Here is a 22,625-nt window from a genome sequence, read left to right on the forward strand (position 1 = left end):
AGAAAGTGGAATAGAGGCGGATAATTCAAGCGGTGATGGTGATCCAGGGGGAGGCAAATCAGACAATGAGCAGAAAATGAATTCTTCTCCTGAAGAGCCTTGTGCTGATGTGACTAGATCACGAAATTTCAACCAGAGATTTGCAGAGCCAATCATGACAGATGTAAGTTTATTTTTTTAAAGCTGTTTTTAGGCTTCACCCCTGATACATCACAGTTCTTGCATACTTCTTAAGGGACTGGGTGCAGGCTTGTGCTTGAAGGTACTGTAGTGAATATTTTGACATGAATTAAGATAATGTCAAAAACACAATCTAATAAAGCCATGATCAGTTCTTTATTTTCAATATGTAAGAAATTACAGGAATAGAATTGTTTTAATAGTTTACTATACTTGATACTTTATTGATCAGAAAGTCAGATTACAGTACTAAGGTTGGTATGCTTATCAAACTTGTTTTTAACTATATATTCTATGGAATATTTGGAATGTTTGTATGCATTTTTGTTATTTTTGTCTTTGAAACAGGTTTGAAATACATTTTGACCCTTCTAGTCCAGCACAGCAGAGCTTCATTACAGAAGTTATGAGAGTCAAAAGTTTGCAGAAAGACAAGCTGAGGATTCTCATCCATTCTATTGCAGAAAGTCCCAAGCTTGATGGCATGTTATTTGCAAACAGTTGGTCATACATCAAGTAACTTGCTTTTATCTTCAAATCAAAACTTTTCGTTCATTGAAAGCAGTATAGTAATTGAAAAAGGGAAATGAGTCTAACATAATAATTGAAAAAAGTGTGAAGTAAAAATTTTGTATTTACATCTGCCTTTTCTGCTGCAACAGAGATTTGATGTCTTTGGACTGGAGTCATATTGGTGAACTATAGGGAGTGGTTTAAACTTACCTGAACTTTTTGTCACATTCAAGGTGCAGGTGCTTAGATAAGCCACCATAACTAGTGTTAGACTGTACCTCATCCTGTCTGACCACGAATGTATTAGACATTTCTATTGTGTAGCACAAGTCTGTGAACAGCTTTTTCTTTTCTGATTTTTTCGATGCCTTAATGAGAAAAAGCATGTTTCACTTGGTTACATATAAAAAAAAATTGTTTATACATTGTTATTACATTATGAATAACGAGCCCATGATTGAGCATGTTTTGCTTTCCTAGCTCATAAAATTTAGGATAAAAAAAAGTCATTTAAAGTCGTGTCTCAGCAGATCAATGTACATAATTGTGTAAATTAACGCCAAGAATTTCAAATTTAGTCAGATTATGTTTTGAGTGATTAAAACTTGTAAATATGCACATACATATGGAGAAAAGCTGATGCTTGAAAGTTGGCTAGTCTCTTTTCTCCACCTCCTTCTCCTCCCCTTGCCCTCGCTACCTGCCATAAGGGAATCATTTATGTTGCACAGACATATTTCTACAGACTATTTTTAAGAGCACTTTTCATCTTCCTTTCATTTTAGAAGCTACCTCCCCTCCTCCCCCTTTCAGTCTATCCTGCACAGACTTCCACCACACTCATGGACACATATACAAGTATTTTATAGATATCAAATATCTCATTTTTAAGCATGCCTGTTCATATTGGCATCTGTAAAGGGTGAACTCATTTTATGAAAGTATCTTTCTCACCTTATGAATCTCATTATTACCTGCTGCTACTCTTTTTTTTTTTCTTCCTATTGGGAGGAAAAATTGATTTCAGAATACAAAAGATGGTATTGAATGACAAATCAAAATGTCTTCATTTGATATACTGGCATTGAAGATATTGTCCTTTGTATTAAAGTTAAGGTAGTTGGGAGACTTTAGTATATAACACTGTACAGTCACGTTCAAGCAGATTTTCCTGGTGCATGTATCCATTTCAGCTCTGAAGATTAAATGGTGTTGCTCTCAATGGAAATGGGGCCAAGTTTTCACAGAGAGAGCATTCACAACAACTTTTCTAGGTAAACAGGCTTTGTAGGCAGCTTGAAAATTGTGTTAATGTTGATTAAAAAAAAACTGCAGGTTTGTTAAAATTATTTGAAGCATGCAAACATTAAATGTAAAGGTGAAATTAATGGCCTTAATTAATTAATCTCCTCTGCATTGTAGCAGAAGTTGTCACAAACATTACTACAGTTTTGTCTTTGTAAATTTGTAGTGTCCTCAGTGCATGTTTTACCCATTATGCTAACACATTGTGTTAACCAGGCAGTCTGTGTAATAAAGGCAGTGAGCTTACAATTGTGGGCAGCCAGGTTAAAGTGTTAAGAAATAGATCTGACACTTAGCATTTAATTGTTTATATTTTTTAAAAGATTTTTTTCACCACTTGTGTTAGGGTGTGTGCACATGTAAAGAATTTATTTTAATATTTTGTTTCATTTCTTTTGTTTTTCAATACATATTTATGATACACGATGTGTAATAAAAAGGCAGGAAATTGATACATGTGATTGCTGTAACATAAATCCAGGAAAATGATATAAGCATGAGAGACAGAGTGTTATTATTTTGTCATGTGTTCATTTTGTTAATCACAGGTACAAAAATTTGAGGAATCGTAATTGTTTGGATGCTTCCTAAAGCATTCAGTTGTACATAGGAACTTTCTTGACATTTAAATAATGGGTATGTTATTGCCTATAGATGTGCATGTAAGCAAGAGTGGATAAATGGGAAATACCAGCATGGATGACATTGTAATGAGTTTATACCATCATTTTGTATTCCCATACTATTTTCACATCTTCATGTGAGGCTGCGTTCATTTTCTACCTCAAAATTATGGACTGTTACTGCCACACTTATAAAGTGTTACTTTTTCTGTAATTGGTTTGCTTTTAATGTTGTTCAGATCACCTGAATGTAACTCATCTGTAGTTATGCCAGTCTGCTTTGGTAATGTTTTGCATTCTGTGGGGTCTCTCCACAGGATAAGGACAAAGGTCAGCCCCACATTGTTAAAATCAAAGAAACAATTGCAGCGGCGAATTGTGAGTGCACTCAAATTATTTGTGCTGGGAAAAGGGTATAGGGAAGAGAGCATTGTTTTTTGTTGGGGTTTTTTTTACCATTGCCATGCATGAGCATAGTAAAGTGTATCAAAAGTCAAAATAACTTTATTTTACGAAAAATATCCTGCCTCTCTACCTACCCTTTAAGTTTGCATTTTCATTGTAGAATGTATGCATTAAAATAGATAAGAAATTTCATACATCAGCACATTGGTTAAGTGTGTCATTCTCCAGTAACATATCATTAATAACCATGATCACCTACCACCTTTTCATCTTCCAGTCTAAAATACTAGCACGTGTGCTGTTTCCATATATGTGTACAATATTTTGTGGCATGTTTCTCGAGTTTACTATAAAATGAAGGTCTTTTTTTCAAAAGTGCGTGAGAGTGAGAGAGAGTGTTGGCATGTGTTTAAGGGGGCAGGGGGACAAGCACAGCAATGCAAATTAACACAGCATTGTGAACTCACAGATAAGTCATTTCACTTTAAGATTTACAAATCTGTTTAAAGATCTGGCTGCGTTTCTACTTTTTATGGGAGGAAGCAATGAGTTGAAGGTATTTATTACCATAATGATCAATGTATTTTAAAAAATTCCATTTTTGTAATGTATTTCTTGCATACCACATTTTCCCAGACCTTTTATACATCTTGAAAAGACAGTAGGCCAAGGGAAAAGTTTTTTATGGCTGGTTGATATATTTTAGAAGAATGTTCTCATTTCTCTTGCAATAATGGCCCTCATGTTCAGTCTTGGTATTGTTGATTCATTATTCTTACTGGACACTATAAAAATTGCCTAGATGAATTAAAATTTTAAAACTCCTTTTTTCAGTTTTTTGTGCAAATCTGTTAATGTGGTTGAAATAAAAGTGCATCTACCTTGCAATATATACTAATGAAAATGAAAAGAAGCTGGAATATCAGCAGAAATCATGATAGCCTATGAATGGGTATTACATCCAGATAGCTTATTGTGCTCTGAGCCAAAATCTGATTTAGGGAACTGACTGTCAGTGCAGTGGTGACAAGCATTCTACCACTGACTATGGTAGTAAGCCATGGGCAACTCTCCAGCTGTTCGTCCAATAGAGTCCTTTCTAATAATCTTTCCCAGAAAAGAAATCTGAAAGAATAGCTTGACAAGATAATGATGTTGGATTTGTCTCTTAAAAAGCACTTTCTTTCTGGATGTGGTAGCTGTTTAAAAGGCTGAACTAGCATGCTGTGATCTGGTCTTGGCATTAGACACCTCAACAAAAGTGCAAAACATCAACAGAAAAGTATACAACTACTCTGCATGCAGCACCATTTGATGAGAGAACTGTAGACAGCACACGTAAGCAGCTTATTATATATCAAATTAGCAATTTGTTATATTTCTTCTTGTATTATATAAGTCTCACAATCTGAAGAAGAGTCACAAGACCAAAGAAAAGGCATAAAAGTATACACACAAATGAATATGAACATGCATGCACAAACTAAAACCTTGCCTGCCACACACGTGCACACTGTTAAAGAAAAAAATGCCACGTACTCCATGATTCTTCACATTTACATACCATTTACTGTATATTCATACAACAATATGTTGTTTTTATAATCATCAATCTCTGGACAAGCACAAAACATTTTTAACACTGATTCAAATATTTTCAAAAAAATCTAGCAGCAGAAGCCTCAAAAGAAAATTTCTGGAAACATTTCCAGCCACAAATCATGTCAAACAATGTTTTGAAACTGACTCCATTAAACCATTTTCTCATGCAGATAGTCATTGCAAGGCAAATGTTTCCTCTCCTCATGTATGTACTTAATATCAACGCTTATATGCAATACCACTAACGCATTAAAACTCCTAATCACTGCCCCTCCCTAAAAGACATATCTGAGATAAGTTTGGTCCAGCACTACAAGACTAGAAGGGAAATGCTAGGCTTAACACCATGTTTAAAATATGCAAAATTTCATCTATATTTTCTTTATTTTACTAGCTAACCCAGCAACTTTATCATCTGACTTACTGATGCTGACTGAAAAACTTTGGTCCTTAACTTCATCATCACACACCTGACCTAATATTTCTGGGTTTTTTAAATGCTTGATAAAACTAAGACAATTTTGTGTATTTGCCCCAAAGTTCAAACTTATCGGGAATTCTTGCATGCAGTGGACACTGTACAAATGACATGGAACACTTCACCGTTCACCAACAATGTACAAAATGTATCAAACAAGCAAGCACTCATGTATGAGGGGGAAAAAAGCAACTACAGTGCAAGAAGTTATTTTCTCCAAATTAACTTTAAGTCTTTAACATCCTTTTCAACAAATTATTTACAACATTATTTTAAATGTTACATTTGAAGATTTATTTACAGGTCGAAAGTCTGAAAATAGAAAAGTCAAAAATTATGGAGGAAAATAAAGCACAGTTAACCACTGCAATATATGAATGCAACCTGTGACTTTCTTGAGTCTCAACTGGCTTTATTTTATTCAGTTTTTTTTATTTCATGTACCCAGTGAGGCCCACTACATAGAACAATTAAAAGAAAATATTAAAATTTATGTGGAATTAAAAGGAAAAAAGAACATGCATTCCTTCTTCTAATACACACCATGACATATCACACCACTAACCAACATTCCTCTGGCCACCACTTCTAGTCTCCTCCATCTTGTGACTAAGGTTAATCACTAATAATCCTACCACACCCCATTTAAAAACAAAATTTAAATGTTCATTATCTTTAGAGAAAAACAAGAACTGAACTCTAAACTCTTTAGCTAATAAGTCTGACTCAGAAATGTCCAACAGAATTCAGGCAACTTATACAGCCAACGATAAAACGTGTCTCGCATAAACCCAAAGGGCAGCATTTGGCTAAACAAGTCTGTTTCTTTACAGTTTGAGCCAAATGTTAGAATGCCAGACACTGTCTTTTGAAGTTCCTAAATACCACAAAACTCACAAGATTCTGTGTGGCTACCAATGAAAATGACGGGAATTAATAATTTCATTTTGTTTTTAATAAAAAAGGCAGAGGGACAGGGTGGTGAAGAAAAAGCCTTCTCACTGGAACATAGAAATGGACCCCACACTATGGAATACTTCCTTACAAACTTAAACACAAGACAGATTTGTGCAATTTGTTTTTAAGCTGAACTAATTTCAAAATTTTTTGCAATCTTTATCTTTACAATTTTATTTGCAATCCACTAACTTCTCAGTTCTTTACCATCATTCATGCACTTCGTTTATGTCTGTCATGGTGTCCTCCATTTGCTGATATTGTTGTTTCTGTATGTAGTCTTTCATGGACAGTGTACTGAGTTTGTCTCCATGCAAGGAAATGTGCTCTACTACAACTTCTATTATCATCATCAGCAGCAGCAGCAACTGCTTTGTTGTGTCATGTGTGTTTGAGTTGAGACTATAAGAGTCACTCCCCTCCAACCTCAAATCTTCCGAGTGAAGCTATTTGCCTTGCACATAACCTCAAGACCATGTGGCAAAGTGTTTTGTGTTGCCTAGTATGTATTTTTACACCTGAGCTTCATATGAGTTATGCATACCTTGGTCATCACCCAAGTTGTTTTGCATAACAGCTCAAAACACACCTCCTTTCGCTCTCTTTCAACCCCATCTCCCTTCCTTCCCCCTCCAACATTACCTATTCGTCTTCTGGCATCAGCCTTCCCCTGCAAACATTTAATCAGCTTCACTGCCCAGTAAAGCCATCATCAAGTCTCTGTCCTGACCATGCTTACTGCATCTTGGCCTTCTTCCGAGCTATTGCATCCTCCACGGCTTTTAACTGCTTCAGCAGCTCTTCCCTTCGTGATGACATACTCTTCTTTGCCTTGACTGCCGGTGCAGCAATGGCTGGTGCAGGTGTCGCTGCTGGTGCAGCTGCTGGTGCCGCAGTGACAGTGCCTGCTGCAGCGGGTGCAGCCACTGCAGGTGCTGGGGTCTTGGAAGGAACAACTGTGGCAGCTGGCGCAGCAGTAACCACAGGCTTTGTAGCTGCTGCGCGGGGCTTAGCTGCAATGGTTTTAGTCGGTAAGGCTGGTGTAGGCATGGATGCAGCAGCTGCCGATAAAGCTGCATTTGAGTTGACTGGGACAGAGACGGCTGCTGTGGCTGATTTGGGCTGCCGCACAGTGTCAACAGGAGACTTTGGCCTTTCTATGCGAGTGGATGGCTTAGCTGTTTTCTCTGCAAACAAAATTTTGCCAAGATTTTTCTCACACCGCAAAAGACTTCTACAAACTGAACCCACAGACAGATTTAATTAGAATGTAACTATTCCTTTTTCTGATTTCAAAGATCAGTCTCTTAATAAATAAGACATGTAAAAGACAGCAAATTCAGCTCTATAGTTTCTGCATGGGATCTTAAATGTGATATGACAACACATCTGTTAGTAGAAAATGAGCTATCAACTCTGTGCACTCTATTTTCACCAAATGAAGTATTGATTACTATGAAAAATAAATGGATCTCAACTCAAAACTGTCAGAAGAATTAAGACCTTACCTGAAAAGATTTTGACAGGAGAGGTTGTGACTGCAGGACGTTTAGGAGGTGGGGCTCCACTAACAGCATCTGTTGCCTTTCTCTTCACAGGCACAACATCTGGGTGTGACGGACCTGCCACTTTGTCTGTAGGCTGTAAAGACAGACATCTTAAACATCAATACTTCCACCTTCAAACATGGAAGTCTGCTGAATAAAATCTACCATCATGAATTTTGATCCTATCTAAAGCACATGCCACATATTTTAACATATTTCAGTCATAAAAACTGGCCATGACAATTTTCTTTTAACCACAACTAGATTTCATCAGATCACAAGGGAAATCGTGGCTGTCGAACATTTAAATCAAAGCACATGACTTTCGAATGTAGCTTTCGTTCCCATCTTATTAATCAAATTCTTCTAGGCTATATCTGCAAAGATGATTATGGTACTGGTCTCAATACTATTGTAATAATTATAATTAAAGTATCTCCTTCATTTCAATAGAGGCTTAGGTAAACTCAGGTGATCGGCACTTAGTTTATCATCTTCTCCCTGCCATTCACTGTATTCTAAAGAAATGTCAAATTTCAGACTATAATGAAGCCACCAGAACCTCAAAAACAAGAAGAGAGTGAGGGGAGGGAATGTCAGAGGTCATATGTGTAACACTGAAGAAGGGAAAGCACTCTGGGCACCCACCTTGTTTAGAAGACTGAGCTTGATGTTGGACTTGAGGCCGACCAGCTTCATGGGGTCCTTGGCCTTGATCTGAACTGGAGGAGGGGGACGACTGCTCCCTTGCTCTTTGTCCCCACGCATGGTCTGGCGAGCCATCATTTGTCGTTCTCTGTCCATACGCTCAACTCGTTCCATTCTGTCCGGTCTGAGGATGTCAAGACTCATACCAATGAGCACCATTCTTAAAGGGTGTACTTTTCTTAGCTGAACACGTGTGTGTTCTGCTAAGCACATAACCTCTTCTACCTTATTCACTGCCTACAAATAATTCTACATTTTTGGGGGGTAACTTTACCCATGGACAATCCCCCCCCCAAGCAAATATTCACCTACAATCAACTCTCTTCCAAACAAACATCACAAAACCAAACCATTAGTATGATAGTGGAGGCACTGGAGACAAAGCAAAACCAAACCAGAAGAAAACAAATATTTGTTAACACAAGTTATGGCTAAGCCTCCAATGAAAGCCTATCCACATTATTTTGAGGTAGCTGCTCACCGGCCATCAAGCCTTTCCCTGTCTGCCTGCTCAGGTCCTTCCATTCGACCAGGTCGCTCAGGACGTCCTGGATGAGTGGGACGTTCTGGACGGTCCACTGGTGGTCGCTCAGGACGTCCTGGGTGAATGGGACGTTCTGGACGTTCTGGACGTTCTGGACGGTCTGCTGGTCGATCCTGTCTGTCGTTTCGCTCAGGTTTATCAGGTCTCTCAGGACGAGGTGGATGAACATTTCTTGCCTCTTTAGGGACTCTTTCTGGTGGTCCCATTGGCTGGCCAGGAAGAATAGGCCGTCGAGACACTTCATCTGATCTGCGTTTTCTTTCTCCTAAAAGGTCAAAAAGAGCAGATGGAGGATGGGTTAAGGAGCTGCTTATAAAGACTGCATGTATGCATTACACTGATATATGCTCAAGCATTCTCTGATATACTAACATACAGAGCCACAGAACAATTTTTGTCAGCTATCTCATCGGTGATGCTGAAGCAAACATCTGAAAGCAAATTAATAAAGAGAAATTCTTTAAAAAGTTTCTTTTATAATGCAGACACACAAAACATGAAATATACAATATACACAAATTGTAACATTATTTGACTCTTGCACAATGTAAGAAAACTCTTATTCTTGTAATATCAGCTCCTTCCCCAATTCTCCATAATTCATTTGTCATCCACCTAACAAAAACACATTTTAATGGCAATAGAGGACTGCGTGAGCATAACGCATTATACACATGTCTTCAGATAGCCAATAAGGTTTGATTTGATATAAATAAAAAAAAGTCATATGGAAACAGCACTTTATATTAAAATACAAAACAACATGGAAAGAAAAATGGCTGATGGGGAAAATGCAATACCAACCTGTCTTTTTCTTGGGTGAGGGAGAAGTGGTTGCACGTGAGGGGCTGCCCAGGTCACGGTACAGGTTGTCTGAGTCCGCACTGCCTGATGAGCTGGATGAGGAGGTGGAGGAGTGGGAAGACACACTGCTAGCTGAGTGTGACCGTGAGGCACCCGACAGAACAGATCGTGAGTGATTCATGGAGCGTGACCGGGAACGCGATTTGGAGGGAGTGCTAGAGGACCCTGAGCGTGATCTTGACCTCGACGGTGAACGTGAATGGCTGGACAAGCTAGAGCTTCGACTGCCCATCTTGCCTTTTGGCCTGAGACAACAAAAAAGAACACAATGGTATGGATTGTAACATGCACCCCCATCTTGAAGCATTCCATAGCAATCTTTAACTAATACTAATATTGATTTATCTAACATGTTCCTGAGACCACAGCCACTTGTTTCAATTCTAATTATGTTCATAGTTATCGTACAAATACACAAATTAACAACTACAAAACTCTAGGTTACAGCATTATCAAGATACAGATCTCATCATGGTCTTGACTTCAGAGTAGGTCACCAGTTCAAGGCACTATAAATGGAAAACTCCCCTTGTTCAATGTCATAGATGTGTATACCACAACAAGAAAATGAAATGAGCTCATGTAAATAGATCATAGTTTTCTCCCTTTAGGATTATGTCGTCATCAAAGAAAGGATGATGTAAAAAAGTAAATCAGCATAGGAGGGAAAAAAACAGAATAGAGAGAAGGAAGAGAGATAAGAAAAGCAGAAGATAGTGGGCAGACAGGAGAAGTGAAGTGAATGAGAAGCGACTGTTTGGATTCTGCATGACACTTATCTGCTGTGTAAAGCAACTGTGTGGTTTTGGTAGTTTAATGCTTCTATGACTCTTAGAAGTAAACCATTTACTGTTACTTCTTTTATACCATCTTATGATACATTTTTATTCTTTTTTAAGGGAAAGAGAAAAAGAATTATGACAGAACATATCCAGTTCTAAGGAATATCCAAAAAGAATGTGGCAGAAATAACAGTGACTGCTAATGCCAAGAAGTCATGTTTTCACCTTAAAGCTCCAGGTGGCAACCTGCGCTCCAGTGGCCGCTCTCTTGGTGGAGGTCGATTGTAGCCGTAGCCTGGTGGAAAGCGGCGCTCTTGGGGAGCCTGTTGCTGCTGCTGCTGCTGCTGGTGGTGTTGTTGCTGCTGTTGCTGCTGCTGATGCTGATACTGTTGCTGCTGGCGCTGCTGGTAGTTTCCTCGCCCATAGCCACCCCCCTCCTGACCCATGCCCCGGTCATGGCCCTGTCGGTGATGGTAGCCTCCTCGACCTCGCACTGACACAGCACTGCGAGGCTGATCACTTCATGTGCAAAAGAACAGAAAGGAAACTGCTACTGAGCGTGACATACACAGCAATAGCAAGCATGAGCAACATGATATAAACATTTTTATAGTAATTTTACTTTAGACAGAAAATTACACAATGTATCTTGAAAAAAATTTGCCCTAATACTCTTTCAAGTAATGGAGATATGAGAATAACTATCAGGTGGGCTCTGCCAGCATACCTGCAGTTTACTATAAAACAAAGCTGTGGCATGATGCAGCTAAGATGGGCCAACCAGATGCAAAATAATCCCCAAAATTGAGTCTGAGGTCATCCAACAGAGGTCATAAGTCACACAGTCATGTTCCTATGGTAAGCAAGGCTAGCAGCCACTGCCAGCACTTGATGAGAGACCACCTTAACCAGCATGAATCCTAAGATGACAGCTGTTTCATAAACATCCTTAATGACAGATGGTAACCCCAAAGGACAAGGTCTGTGGAGGAATGCTCAAGAGAATGATGTCTGTCTGATGCACAAGAAACAAGGAGCAGACAGGCCAGCTAAAGAGCATCACAGTTAAGTGTGCATGTAGCTTGGCCAATGAACCAAACAAAAAAAACTTAGCTTAGTTAAGCACTTTTTTACAGAGCCTTATACAGCAGTCATGGGTGGATGCAACTGGGTACAATGGAGCCCTTAGCAGCCAGGACTACTGACCCCACCGACAGTAATATGCTTGGTTAAAAAGCAGCAATAATTGCAACCATAAGCTCTTTATAGCCAAGTCATCTGGTGAAGTTCATAAAGAAATGAAATTAAAGCTGTCCATAACTACTCTTATCAACAACAAAAAAATACAGAATATTAGTGAGATTAAGACAACAAATATAAAAAAAATCCTTGCATTGAAATTTTTTTTTAAATCTTACTTAAATCGTGCTTGTTGCTGACTATACATTCTGTCTGGTCGGTCAACACCTGGGGGAGGTGGTTGTGGTGACCCTGACCTGTGATACAAACAGTCAAGAACAGACAATTAAATCTAAAGTGGGCAACAACATGCACAGTCCGTAAAATGGACTGGTTATGCCAAGGTCGCAATTTGCACAATAATGTATAACTTCTTAAAAATATAAACTTTAGACTTTTTTTAAACATAGAATTAGGTCTGTAATGTTAGTTTTTCCTATAAGTAAAGCACTCTCTGCATATCTTTTGGAAAAGTGTCAATAATTATCATCATTACTATTTTGAAAAGCCAATCACATGGGTGGCAAAGATGCCACAACTAATTTTTTTTGTGTGTCCAAATATAAGCACCTAAGATTATACTCTAACCTTTATCTCTTGTGTTTATGTGTAACAAAACTCTGAGGGTAGCACTCTTTGATCAGGGTTGCATGTAGTTGATAGTGTAAGTTTTTCCTTCTCTGAGGATTACCATAATTTAACCAAACCCCTATTGTCCTAAAACTACATACTTATACAGCTTACATTTTTATTTTATATTTGATATAGTTTATATCTGAAGTTATTGTTTAAGAAATACTTGCTCCATTTATTCAATTTTATCTCAAGCTGGAAAATTTAAAAGAAAAAAAAAATGAAGTGTGACTGAATTTCTTCAGGTTTACTTCAGATCTAGTGGCAACAAAATCTACCACAATACCAGACTAAGATCCAACATTTTTTGGAGTCTAGTAATAGATAAGTCCTTTCTCGATATCAGAAATGAAAGTAAAATACCCACAGCACATAATAATACTGGGCAATATATCCTAAACAACTCTGTTGTGACAGTATATAGAAAGCAGAAAGCAAATCTACAGCAAATTTCATGTCTTTTACAATGTGATAACAATATTCTGAAACATCAAAAATATAATACTGAGCCAAAAAAAATTTCTTTTAAGTCATAAGTTCTTTAGCCAACTAAAATTGCTGACACTTTTAGTGTTAATTTTCTTAATGTTTCTTTTTTAAGTTATTTCATTTTCAAATTAATCCGAATTGCTTTTATGTTTAAAACATCCATGCTATATATCAAAATATTAAGAGTAAAGACATATTAAGATGCAAGAAATCTAAAATCAAAAAGGAAAGAAACAGAATAGACATGCAAAATTCATAGCAACAAGTAAAATAAAAACTGCTGCATAAAGAAATTCTTCCAGGATCCCACAAACACTACATAAGCTGACAATAATATTCAGTGGACCAAAACTTATTTTAAAAAATGTATTTCCCTCTTTCATTTCAAAGTTTCTTCCATTTTTTTTTTTTTTTACTTTTTTAAAAATAGCTCACACTTATCACTAAAGGTTTATTAATATAGAAGGAACTTTACTTCTAACAATACGCCTACTATTGTCATCTGGAATGACTTAGTTCTGAATTGAAGCACAACATACCTGGAACTCAAAGATGAACGGCTTAATGAGCGGGAACTCCTTGAAATAGATGACCTGGATCCTGATCGTGACCGAGAACTGAAATAATGTTTTGTTGACCATAAAATTACTTTCAATGAACCTATCATTTACTCAATGATTACCGAAAGAAACAGGATCAAGTTTGCTCCCTGTCTGACACAGTAGAAACATTAATGATTTAATGTCTATCTTTACTAGAATCTCATTTAAATTTTAACTGTTTAAAGAGGTGACCAAACAAACTTTCAAGCAGTAGAAAAGCAGGCAAAAACATCAAAATAACAATGAAACATTTAAAACAAAATCAGAGGAGAGCTTTCAAAAAAAAAAACTACAAAAGAAGATAACATACAATACCGCAGGAAAAAAAATATATTTAAGTAAAACATACTTGGAGGAGAGTGAAGATTCACTAAGGGACCGTCGCCCCTTCGCACTCGTGAGCGGCTGCGACCTCTCCTGTTGGGCTTTGGAGACTTTGACCTAGAGAAAGACAATACATAAACTAAGTATTCTTGACCATTTTGATGTGATACAAACATAAGAAGCTGTGACCTTAACTAAGAGTAACAGTGCATTCAGAGTAGTACCAAAAAACTTTCAAACACTAACAGGATATTGTAAAATATGAGTGTAGTGATTGTAGTAATGACAAAAGCATTTATGACATGGTTTTCCAATGATGATTTTTTAAAAATGAAATTTAAAAACCAAAAAGAATAAAAGATCTCCTGTGTATTTATCAAAGATGATGATCTCGACGCAGTAAAAGTTGGTTAAACTCTTCCCCATCACTTACCTTCTCCAGGGATCATGCCATTCATCTGCTGGCCTGCGTAGTGGAATAGATGGAGGTGGGGAGACTGATCTCCTTTCTTCCATCATGCGGTCATCGCGATACTTCTCACGCCGTTCATCACGGTGTCGACCAAACCTGCAGAAAGTTGTGTGCACCTTGAATTATCTTTGGTATCTAAATGATGATATGTAACAACCTTTTACAGGAATGAAACCATTAATTGAAAATGGTTCACATGTGCCTCTAATGTGTCTGAGAGTGGCGAACCCTCGGACTCAAACGTCCATTTTTATTTGTGCAATTTCCTCAAGTTCTGAAAAACTGCTACTACAGCACAATAAATGCAGACTTTTAGCATCCGAGTAGTTCAAAATAGTGCTCATTCTCTCTCTCTGTTTGGTGTTGATTGCTGGCAACTTTGTGATTGGTGTACTAGCATGATGTAGTACACTGTTCCCAGCACTCACTGATCACAAGTGTGAATCACATACTTTGTTACTGGATAATTAATGGATGAGTTTTAGAAGGCTGTGACATAAAACTCCCAATATTATCTCGTATAACGGCTATGACATTTCTTTCCCACTAACACCCCAAGTCTTCATACATTATTAATATGTAATTGTGTGAACAAAAGTGGGCAAGTTATATTTAACATTTAATCTTGCCAGTTTAATTTTTTAGAGTTTTTTCCTCCCTCAAAATAACAAATAAATGAGAAATAATAAGCATCACCAACTCATATGATGGAAGAAGCATAAAGTAATACACAAACTAACTTGTCAACAGGGGGACTGAACTGACGTGAAAATCTCTCAGGAGGAGGCGGTAGTGGTGGTGGAAGATATTCAGCTTTCTCCTGCAGCAATTGAAAATTTTTCACTGCAGGATATGATTACTAAATGCATTTTTGAAAAGGATATAAGCTATCAATCCTAACATCAAAGATTTACATTCTTATTCTTCATTCAAGTTTACTGCTTTATCCTTAACATGTTGTTGTCTTTGTTATAACCTTCTGGTTGCCTTATTTATAGAACTCTCCTCGCCACAGGAAAATGTGCTTTACATATTATTATTATTAAACCAATTGTTTCATGGCTTTATTTTCTATTATACCCTCCCCTTCCCAACACACACACACACACAAGATACTTCCTAAATGACAAAATAATGAAGGAATAAATCAAACAGAACTTCCTACCCTGTATGGAGAAAATGATGGTTCCCGATTATATCGAACTTCGAAGTTTTCATATCGGCCTATTTGCCAAGGATTGAGGCCTGGTGGTTTGTAATATTCATCTTCTTCATAACTATGGACAGGAGAATCACTATACACACCAAATGCAGAAAGTAATTTATTTGCATGTTCAGATGGGGTGAAAATGTGATTCCTAATATGCTAGTTCTCCAATAAAAAAAACTTGTAATGAAAATAAAATTATTTACAAACCTACACTTACATAGATAATGTAATCAAGTATACATGTGTATAAACAGCATTGTGCATGTCAGAGTAGCATGGTAGCATTTCTAGGCACATTTCCCATTGTTGCATTAGTCCGCACAAAGTTTACTGAAGTATACCTAATAATTGATCTATATTTCTATCTTGCACATCTATACTAGCTACTTGGGTATGTCCAATGTAAGTAAGAAGAGGTTTTTTTTCCCCTTACGCTGCTTGGTCATAGTAGGGGTCCTTTGGATGCACCATTGTCCGGCGTTCATTCTCTTTGTTCATTTCGCGCTCTTCATCCACAGACAGGTTACGCCTTTTCTCCTCGAAGTTGGACTCTTGCTCTTTTCTCTGTGAAGCTTTCTTTATTTGCTGCAATACAGGAAAAAAGTGAAACGTGCAACTAGTTTAGAGTAAGAAAAAAAAAAAAAACTCTCCAGTATAAAGTGCATGGAGGCATCCAGAATATCTTGTACTTTTTCTGCTATGTGTATTCAAAGATAAAATTTAGGACAGAAAACAGGGTTGGTGGTCATTTTATAAATGAATAGCTAACAATTAATTTTATGCTTGCCATTTTTGTAAAGCTGCCTGTAGCATCTAGATAATTAAACTACTAAGAGAATCCTATTTGCAATCTTTCATTCCAACGCAAGTAGAAGTTGTACAAAAATACTTTCTGAAATGTCTATTCTTGTATACCTCTTTAGCATGGCGAAGGCCTCGTTCCCAAGCAGATTCTGTAGGAGGTAACTCAGGAGGAGGTGGAAGCTCAACAGGTTCTGGTATTACCTGCAACAGTCATCGCAACACAAACACCATCTTTTAATAAAAACAACAAAGTGTGATAACTTGCATGTCTCTTGTACTAGCTAAATCCATGATCCTAACAACATTTTTCAGAAGTACTATTTCTGTCTACAAGTCACAGACTGTGGTTCATGTATTTTGCTCCAAAACATCTTTATTTTTTAATTTTACCCATTATGTGTCATAGTGGCTCCAAATGAAAATCAACATAAGGCTAATTTTGTCAAAGACTTTGACATCGCTAACATCAATGTCATGTTTTTCACACCTCTGACATTTATAAGACTAGAATCAGACAGATGTAACACACACTGAAAGAAAGAAAAATATATCAACATAAAAACCCTGACCTCTGGAGCCCAAGGTGGGCGACCCTGAAGACCAGGTGGCACTGCCCATCTTGTACCCGGTAGTTCAATCATCTGGTAATTGCCTGTGACATGTCATCTGGATTTGTTATTTGATGATGATAATGACAACAACTAAATGATGTGTGGTGGTGAAATAGGATCATAAACAAAACAACAAAGCAAAGCACATAATTAAACAGGTAAGCAAAAAGAATACAGGCTACACAACAGCAAACATAAAAGATTATTGACAAAGCATTAGCATACAATGCTTTGTGTTTTAAATGAAGCCTTCTGCATCATCTCAAAACACTAGTCAGATTGAGAATTCTGAACATCAAGGTGCTTAAATCAATCTGCTGTTTAATTTGATACAGGTAACAATAATAACACTGATATGAAAAAAAATCAACAACCACATAGATCAGTGTTTGCCGATGTACAGCACTGCAGTTCCTCCTCAACTCAGTCTGTCTGCTCTTTTTTTTTAAAATTTATTATCATATCTTTTTCAAACAAATCTTCAGATGCAAGAATTTTTGCATTACTAATAATAATCTATTCCCACATTATTGATAACTAAGTAATAATATTGTCCCCAGTGCCACTTGATGCAAATGTCTGTCAAATGTTCAGTGTGTCTACTAAAATCATATTGTAAGTTCATCCATAAATTTTATTGGGATGGAATCATGTTCAGTGCTAAAGTAAAAAAAACATGGAATAATCTCTAGAAGTTTAGGACAATGACAACCGAGGTTAAAATTCTCATCTGTACCAATTTATTGACACTGCTTACCTTTATCATTTACACCTGGGTGAAGGAATCGGCAATTCATGCCCCAGGTACAAGCCCCTCTAAGGTAGAATCTGCACGTCGGTTTAACAAATGGTCGTCTGCTACCTGGCTCCTTTATCTCGCCCTCTTCACAGTCATCATCCTATAACATAATTATCTATGTGCATTACTCAATTAACACAAACCAATATTATGGGATAGAAAATTCTGCTAAGATGACAACAGTCAGCTACATCACTACTCACATGCAGCCCTGTCGCCAGCTCTAAGACAGCACTTATCAGATACAGCCAATGACAGTAATGTCAGGACCAACAGAAAGTGTCTGCAGATTTCTTGCATTAGATAGAGTAAATGTTTTCACTGTCTCTACTTGTTTCCAAGTCATGACAACATGTACAGATTTCAAAGCAGATGCACTTTCAGTTTCTTAAGGAGTACTTATTCAAGACTTGCATTCTGCTTTGACAGAGGCCACCTTGCCGTTTTACAGAAACAAACACTTCTCATGATGGGAAGCACTGAAACGCAGTGAATAAAAAGAGTAAATAATACTATGCATATACTATCTCCCATGCCACTTTGAAAAGGCACTGCTGGAACAAGAGGGTTAAGTAGGCAGATGGCATGAAATGAACACAACATACACTATAAAGAATGAGAAAAGCTGTCAAAACTAGTAACTGTCCAACATTTGCATACACCCTAAAAGCTACTATTATGGTGTGCACACTGCATATTGAATGAGACTTGCAAACAACTCCAGTGGCAAAGCACATTTTTAATTAGGTCTTAATTAAATTGCACTTGGTTCTAGCTAGAAGCTACTTACCATGTACAGCACAAGCTCACACACACACACATGCATAAGCAGGGAAAATAAAAGATAGTGGGAGAGGGCTGGGCTCTATTTCCACATGCTACTGTAAACATGGGGAACCTTTCACAGTCCACTGCTATTAGAACTTTTAAATTTAAATGTAATTTTCCCGACAAAGTTGTAAGCAGTCAAGTGCCAAACACCTAAGATATACATTACTCAGTTGTCACACAAGTTGTTAGTTTATACCTAATACAAGATTAATACCTATATTAAGAGTGATACAACTAAAAATTGTAGGTCATGAAAAAAGACAATATCAGATGTTCTTTGGTTTTACATCTTCCCTCTTCCTTTACACTCACTGCTTCTTGCCTATTTCCTAATTATTCTGGGTATAAGTCAAATGACATCACTTACTTCATCTATCTCTCCTTCGTCTTTGTCAGATTTTTCACCTTCCTGAAATAAGAGCACACGAAACAATGTATGTGTAGTAATAGTAAAAAGCACCCTTTCTCTCATTTCTGCACAGAAGGTAAAATGACTTTAAAGCACAACCAAGCAAATCAACAACCACTAAACACATCGAATCACAGTATCACGATCAAGAATACGCCAGAAAAACAACACATAAATCATTCTTACTTAAATCAATGTTGCATTTCTGTTTTATCCTACACATAACCAGAATACCAAGAACACTGTTAACATCATCGGACACCTGCATGTACAAATGACTGATAAATTGTTTTCATCAAACATGCAATACACAACACACAAGATAAAAATCTAACACTAAAAATAAAACTTAGAAAATACAGCTGCAAATTGACTGTTGTAATAAAAGATGGCCTTTCAGTGTTGTTTCACTGCACATGGCTGTACAGGTGACTCTTAAAAAATGTTATTCTTATCAATTCTTTTTTCCAATACACAGTAAATATGCATGTTATACTCCATACACCAACAGAATGTAAACAAATTAAACTTTTTTGCAATATTTGCAACTTTTTGCCTTTATTCACTGAAGAGTTTGGGTTTTTTGGGGGGGGGGGGGAAAGATCAAATTGCATTTCACTCTAGGACACTACAACTCAAGGACCATTTAAGCTTTTACCAGCAGCCAAGAAATGAGATAACAGCACACACACACACATATCACTCCTATCCTAACTTTGTTAAGAAAACAATTGTTTAAAAAATTTAAAACAACAAAAACAGAAAATCGGAATGCTTAATTCAGGGCTTCATATGTTCACTGTTAACATAGGATTGTCCTAGGAATGAAGTACTGCTATCCAGCTGCTTAATATTTAGATCTTCCACACACTTAATAACTTTCAAGAATTCCCTCATAGGCATTGCTGCTTTTGTAAACAATCAAGCATGCTAATCTTTCTTCAATTCTGCACAGCTTTAAACCAAATGTTTTTGTTCCTTTGGCATTCAATTATGGCTATTGGCTACTTGCACATGTTGGTGTGGCATATATGCTGATTATACATAAACGTATTATGCACAATATTTAATCGTGTACATCCATGTAAACATCAAACACAACCAAAAGCATCTGGTCATACACATGCACACAAACATGTGCACATATATATAATGAAAAACTAAATTTATAATGAAATGGCCATAAAATAAACAGCTGATAAACCCAGCAAGCTTAATCTGTGCTCTTCTTAAGCGCATTTGTATAAACATACGTGTCATATCAAAATAAGTTTTTTTTATGTTTCTATAAATAAGAGATCTGAGAACTTGCAAACATGTTACAGGCTATATTACACAGGATGATAATATGCACAGGCATTCCTATCCTCCTGCCTGCATGTACTGCTTGTCTTACAAAATAATACAGCAGAACATAATCATATTCAATGATTTGGTTTCTGGTTACATACCTCTTTTCCATCATCATCATCTCCATCTTTAGTCTCCCCTTCCTCAGCTTCGCCATCTACATCTTCGTAGTCAAGCTCCACTTGTTCTTCACTAAAATGCGTCTGCACTTGGCGTTTGTCCCCAAGGGAAGCAATCATTATTGGCCGCCGTACTCGCTCACTGCTAGACACTTTCTCTGGAGAAGACTGTTTCTCACCTTCGAATTCTAGCTGGTTTGAGGAATTCGATATGGCTTCCTCCACTTTCCTGGTATCCCCACTATCATTTTTTATAACTATCCCTTCATCTCCTAATTCATCATCATCATCACCATCAATATCATCATCATCATCATCATCACCAATGTTCTCATCATCAGAAATGTTTTCCATATATGAGGCAGCATCTAGCTGCTGGTGGTCTGAATGTCTGCCTGCTAAAGAAGGCACAACATGCTTGTGACTTCCATCAACTAGCGATCTATGAGAATGTCTACTACTGTCTAGACTATTTTTTAACTTTGAGTCAACAGAGGCATCATTCAAATGAGCACCTCTTCTGGACCCCTTTTGCAACTGCTCACCACCACCATAGCTGCTTGTGTGTCGGGATGTGGAGGTCACAAAAGCTGATGGTTCATAGTCTGAAACAGCCTCAGGAGAGGATTCGTCAGATCCCATGTCTTCTCCACTCTCGGGATCAGAAACAGGTTCTGCGCCAAGGGAGGCCAACTGCTCTTTGATACGCTGCACCTCAGCATGTGCAGCTCGCTGCTCAGGATCCATATCTTCAGATAGTTCATCGTCCTTGCCAAACAAATCTGTGGACTTTGAAGGCTGTGTGTTAGCATCTCCAGCACTAGATACTTCTGTGTCAAAGTCATCACCCTCAGAAGCTCCTCTGACATTTTTATCTAATTTTTTTGATGCTTCTTCCATGGAGGACAAGATTTCAAGTGGTAAATCAGCTTCAGGACCAGAAGAGCTGGAAGGAGGCATCTTTGAATCGTCTGCTACAGATCTTGTTTCACCTTCTTTTTCTTTCCTCGGCTGCTGAGACGAACTTACAGCCATCTCATCACTACAGAAGGAGGATTCTGTTCTTTCATTTGAAGGCAAATTTCCTGAGCTGGAAGTTGCTGAAGCTACCTTTGGCAGTATTTGTGACACAGAAATAGGTTTGGTATCCTCACTGTTGCTTTGGAACTGTGATGTATTGCCTCTCATGGAACCTTCTATACTAGTTGATTCTGGTAATTTTTTACTTGTTACTTTACTCCAAGGCTGTGTAGAGCTACTGCTTTTGTCACATACATCAGACTCCTCCTCATTTTGCATACCACCTTGACCTATTTCAATAGGCTCTTCTATGTCACCATCTGAGACATTGTCAAAGAAATCCCTTCCCTCTAGATCTAGCTGCGCTATTTCAGGCTCATCTTCTGATTCATTCAACTCTCCTTCGTCAGACTCTGAAGGACTACCAATCTGAGTGTGGTCCAGCTCAATGATGACTTCTCCATTGTCACTGTCATCAGTGGCACTTTCTTCATCCTGTCTAGCCTCAATTTTTGAAACTGATTCAGTGTGGTCATTAGTCTCCATCAGGGCATATACGATACTGAAAAACGAAAATTATTTTAAACTACTGTGCCAACTTAGTCTCACTGAAATTGTGAAAGATCCAGTGATATTTACCAACTAGGAGACAAACTATGCCAGCATGATCAACAAAATATAACCCTGACCCTACATATATTATCAAAACTCAAATTGAAAACACGTCAGACGACAGATTTAGTGAAGTTATCTGGCACCACTGACACCAGCTCTGGAAGATTTTGAAGTTTCAGTTCTGCTAGTTTTAAAACATGAACTAAAAAGACTAGAAAGATTTTAAGGTTATTAGCAACTGGCTTACGCAACACTAACGTTTAAGAAGCATTAATGTTTATGTACGGGACCTCTCTTGCCTTTTTCAAAATAAGTTTGAATCACGTTATCCTTTGTTATAAATTCACTGTCGTAAACTCCACTGCTAAGACACGTTGAAGTGAGCACTCATTTCCAAACATGAAGTATAATGTCTTAATTCCTGAAATGTTAATAAATGCACTCTTTTAAATCTTCAAGAACACGACACCAACTGAATGTTATCCTCGATACTATCCTAAAAATTGACAACACTCCACTACAAATGCGTCTGTTTTAGACACAAATCTTATCCCCATGAAGGCTGCCATTACTGTGAAGCTATTGGCTAG

The 22,625-nt window shown here is 37.4% G+C and overlaps 2 protein-coding genes across 2 annotated transcripts in view; one reads left to right on the plus strand and one right to left on the minus strand.

The window, feature by feature from the left end:
- LOC112576946 overlaps positions 1-3,851 on the plus strand; it is an 81,349-nt gene extending 77,498 nt beyond the window's left edge. The window contains exons 24-25 of the mRNA XM_025259829.1: positions 3-163; positions 529-3,851. Of these exons, the coding sequence (XP_025115614.1) occupies positions 3-163; positions 529-534 (167 nt within the window). The 3' untranslated portion in view covers positions 535-3,851. The remainder of the gene's footprint in view (positions 1-2; positions 164-528) is intronic.
- Positions 3,852-4,383: 532 nt separating this feature from the next.
- LOC112577318 (zinc finger CCCH domain-containing protein 18-like) lies at positions 4,384-22,604 on the minus strand. The gene is made up of 19 exons (XM_025260374.1): positions 22,335-22,604; positions 20,383-21,982; positions 18,890-18,931; positions 17,650-17,791; positions 16,851-16,933; positions 16,393-16,482; positions 15,911-16,062; positions 15,433-15,544; positions 15,008-15,087; positions 14,229-14,363; positions 13,787-13,912; positions 13,409-13,486; positions 11,927-12,004; positions 10,734-11,027; positions 9,667-9,971; positions 8,800-9,127; positions 8,259-8,442; positions 7,572-7,704; positions 4,384-7,250 (listed from the first exon to the last, which is right to left on the minus strand). Exons 2-19 carry the CDS (start codon positions 21,964-21,966, stop codon positions 6,799-6,801), a joined length of 4,398 nt encoding a protein of 1,465 aa, XP_025116159.1. The 5' UTR covers positions 21,967-21,982; positions 22,335-22,604; the 3' UTR covers positions 4,384-6,798.
- Positions 22,605-22,625: the final 21 nt, after the last annotated feature.

This window comes from Pomacea canaliculata, linkage group LG12 (genome assembly GCF_003073045.1).
Source record: "Pomacea canaliculata isolate SZHN2017 linkage group LG12, ASM307304v1, whole genome shotgun sequence".
In the NCBI taxonomy this organism is placed as follows: Eukaryota; Metazoa; Mollusca; class Gastropoda; order Architaenioglossa; family Ampullariidae; genus Pomacea; species Pomacea canaliculata.

What these genes read in the sequence shown, in the direction of transcription:
- LOC112577318 (XM_025260374.1), bottom strand. Translation starts at nt 21,966, where the DNA reads ATGGAGACTAATGACCACACTGAATCAGTTTCAAAAATTGAGGCTAGA. An exon ending in ACGAAGGAGAGATAGATGAA is followed by an intron (nt 17,792 to 18,889) that starts GTAAGTGATGTC and finishes ATTATGTTATAG; the next exon opens with GATGATGACTGTGAAGAGGG. An exon ending in AGCTCAGTCTTCTAAACAAG is followed by an intron (nt 7,705 to 8,258) that starts GTGGGTGCCCAG and finishes CTGTCTTTACAG; the next exon opens with CCTACAGACAAAGTGGCAGG.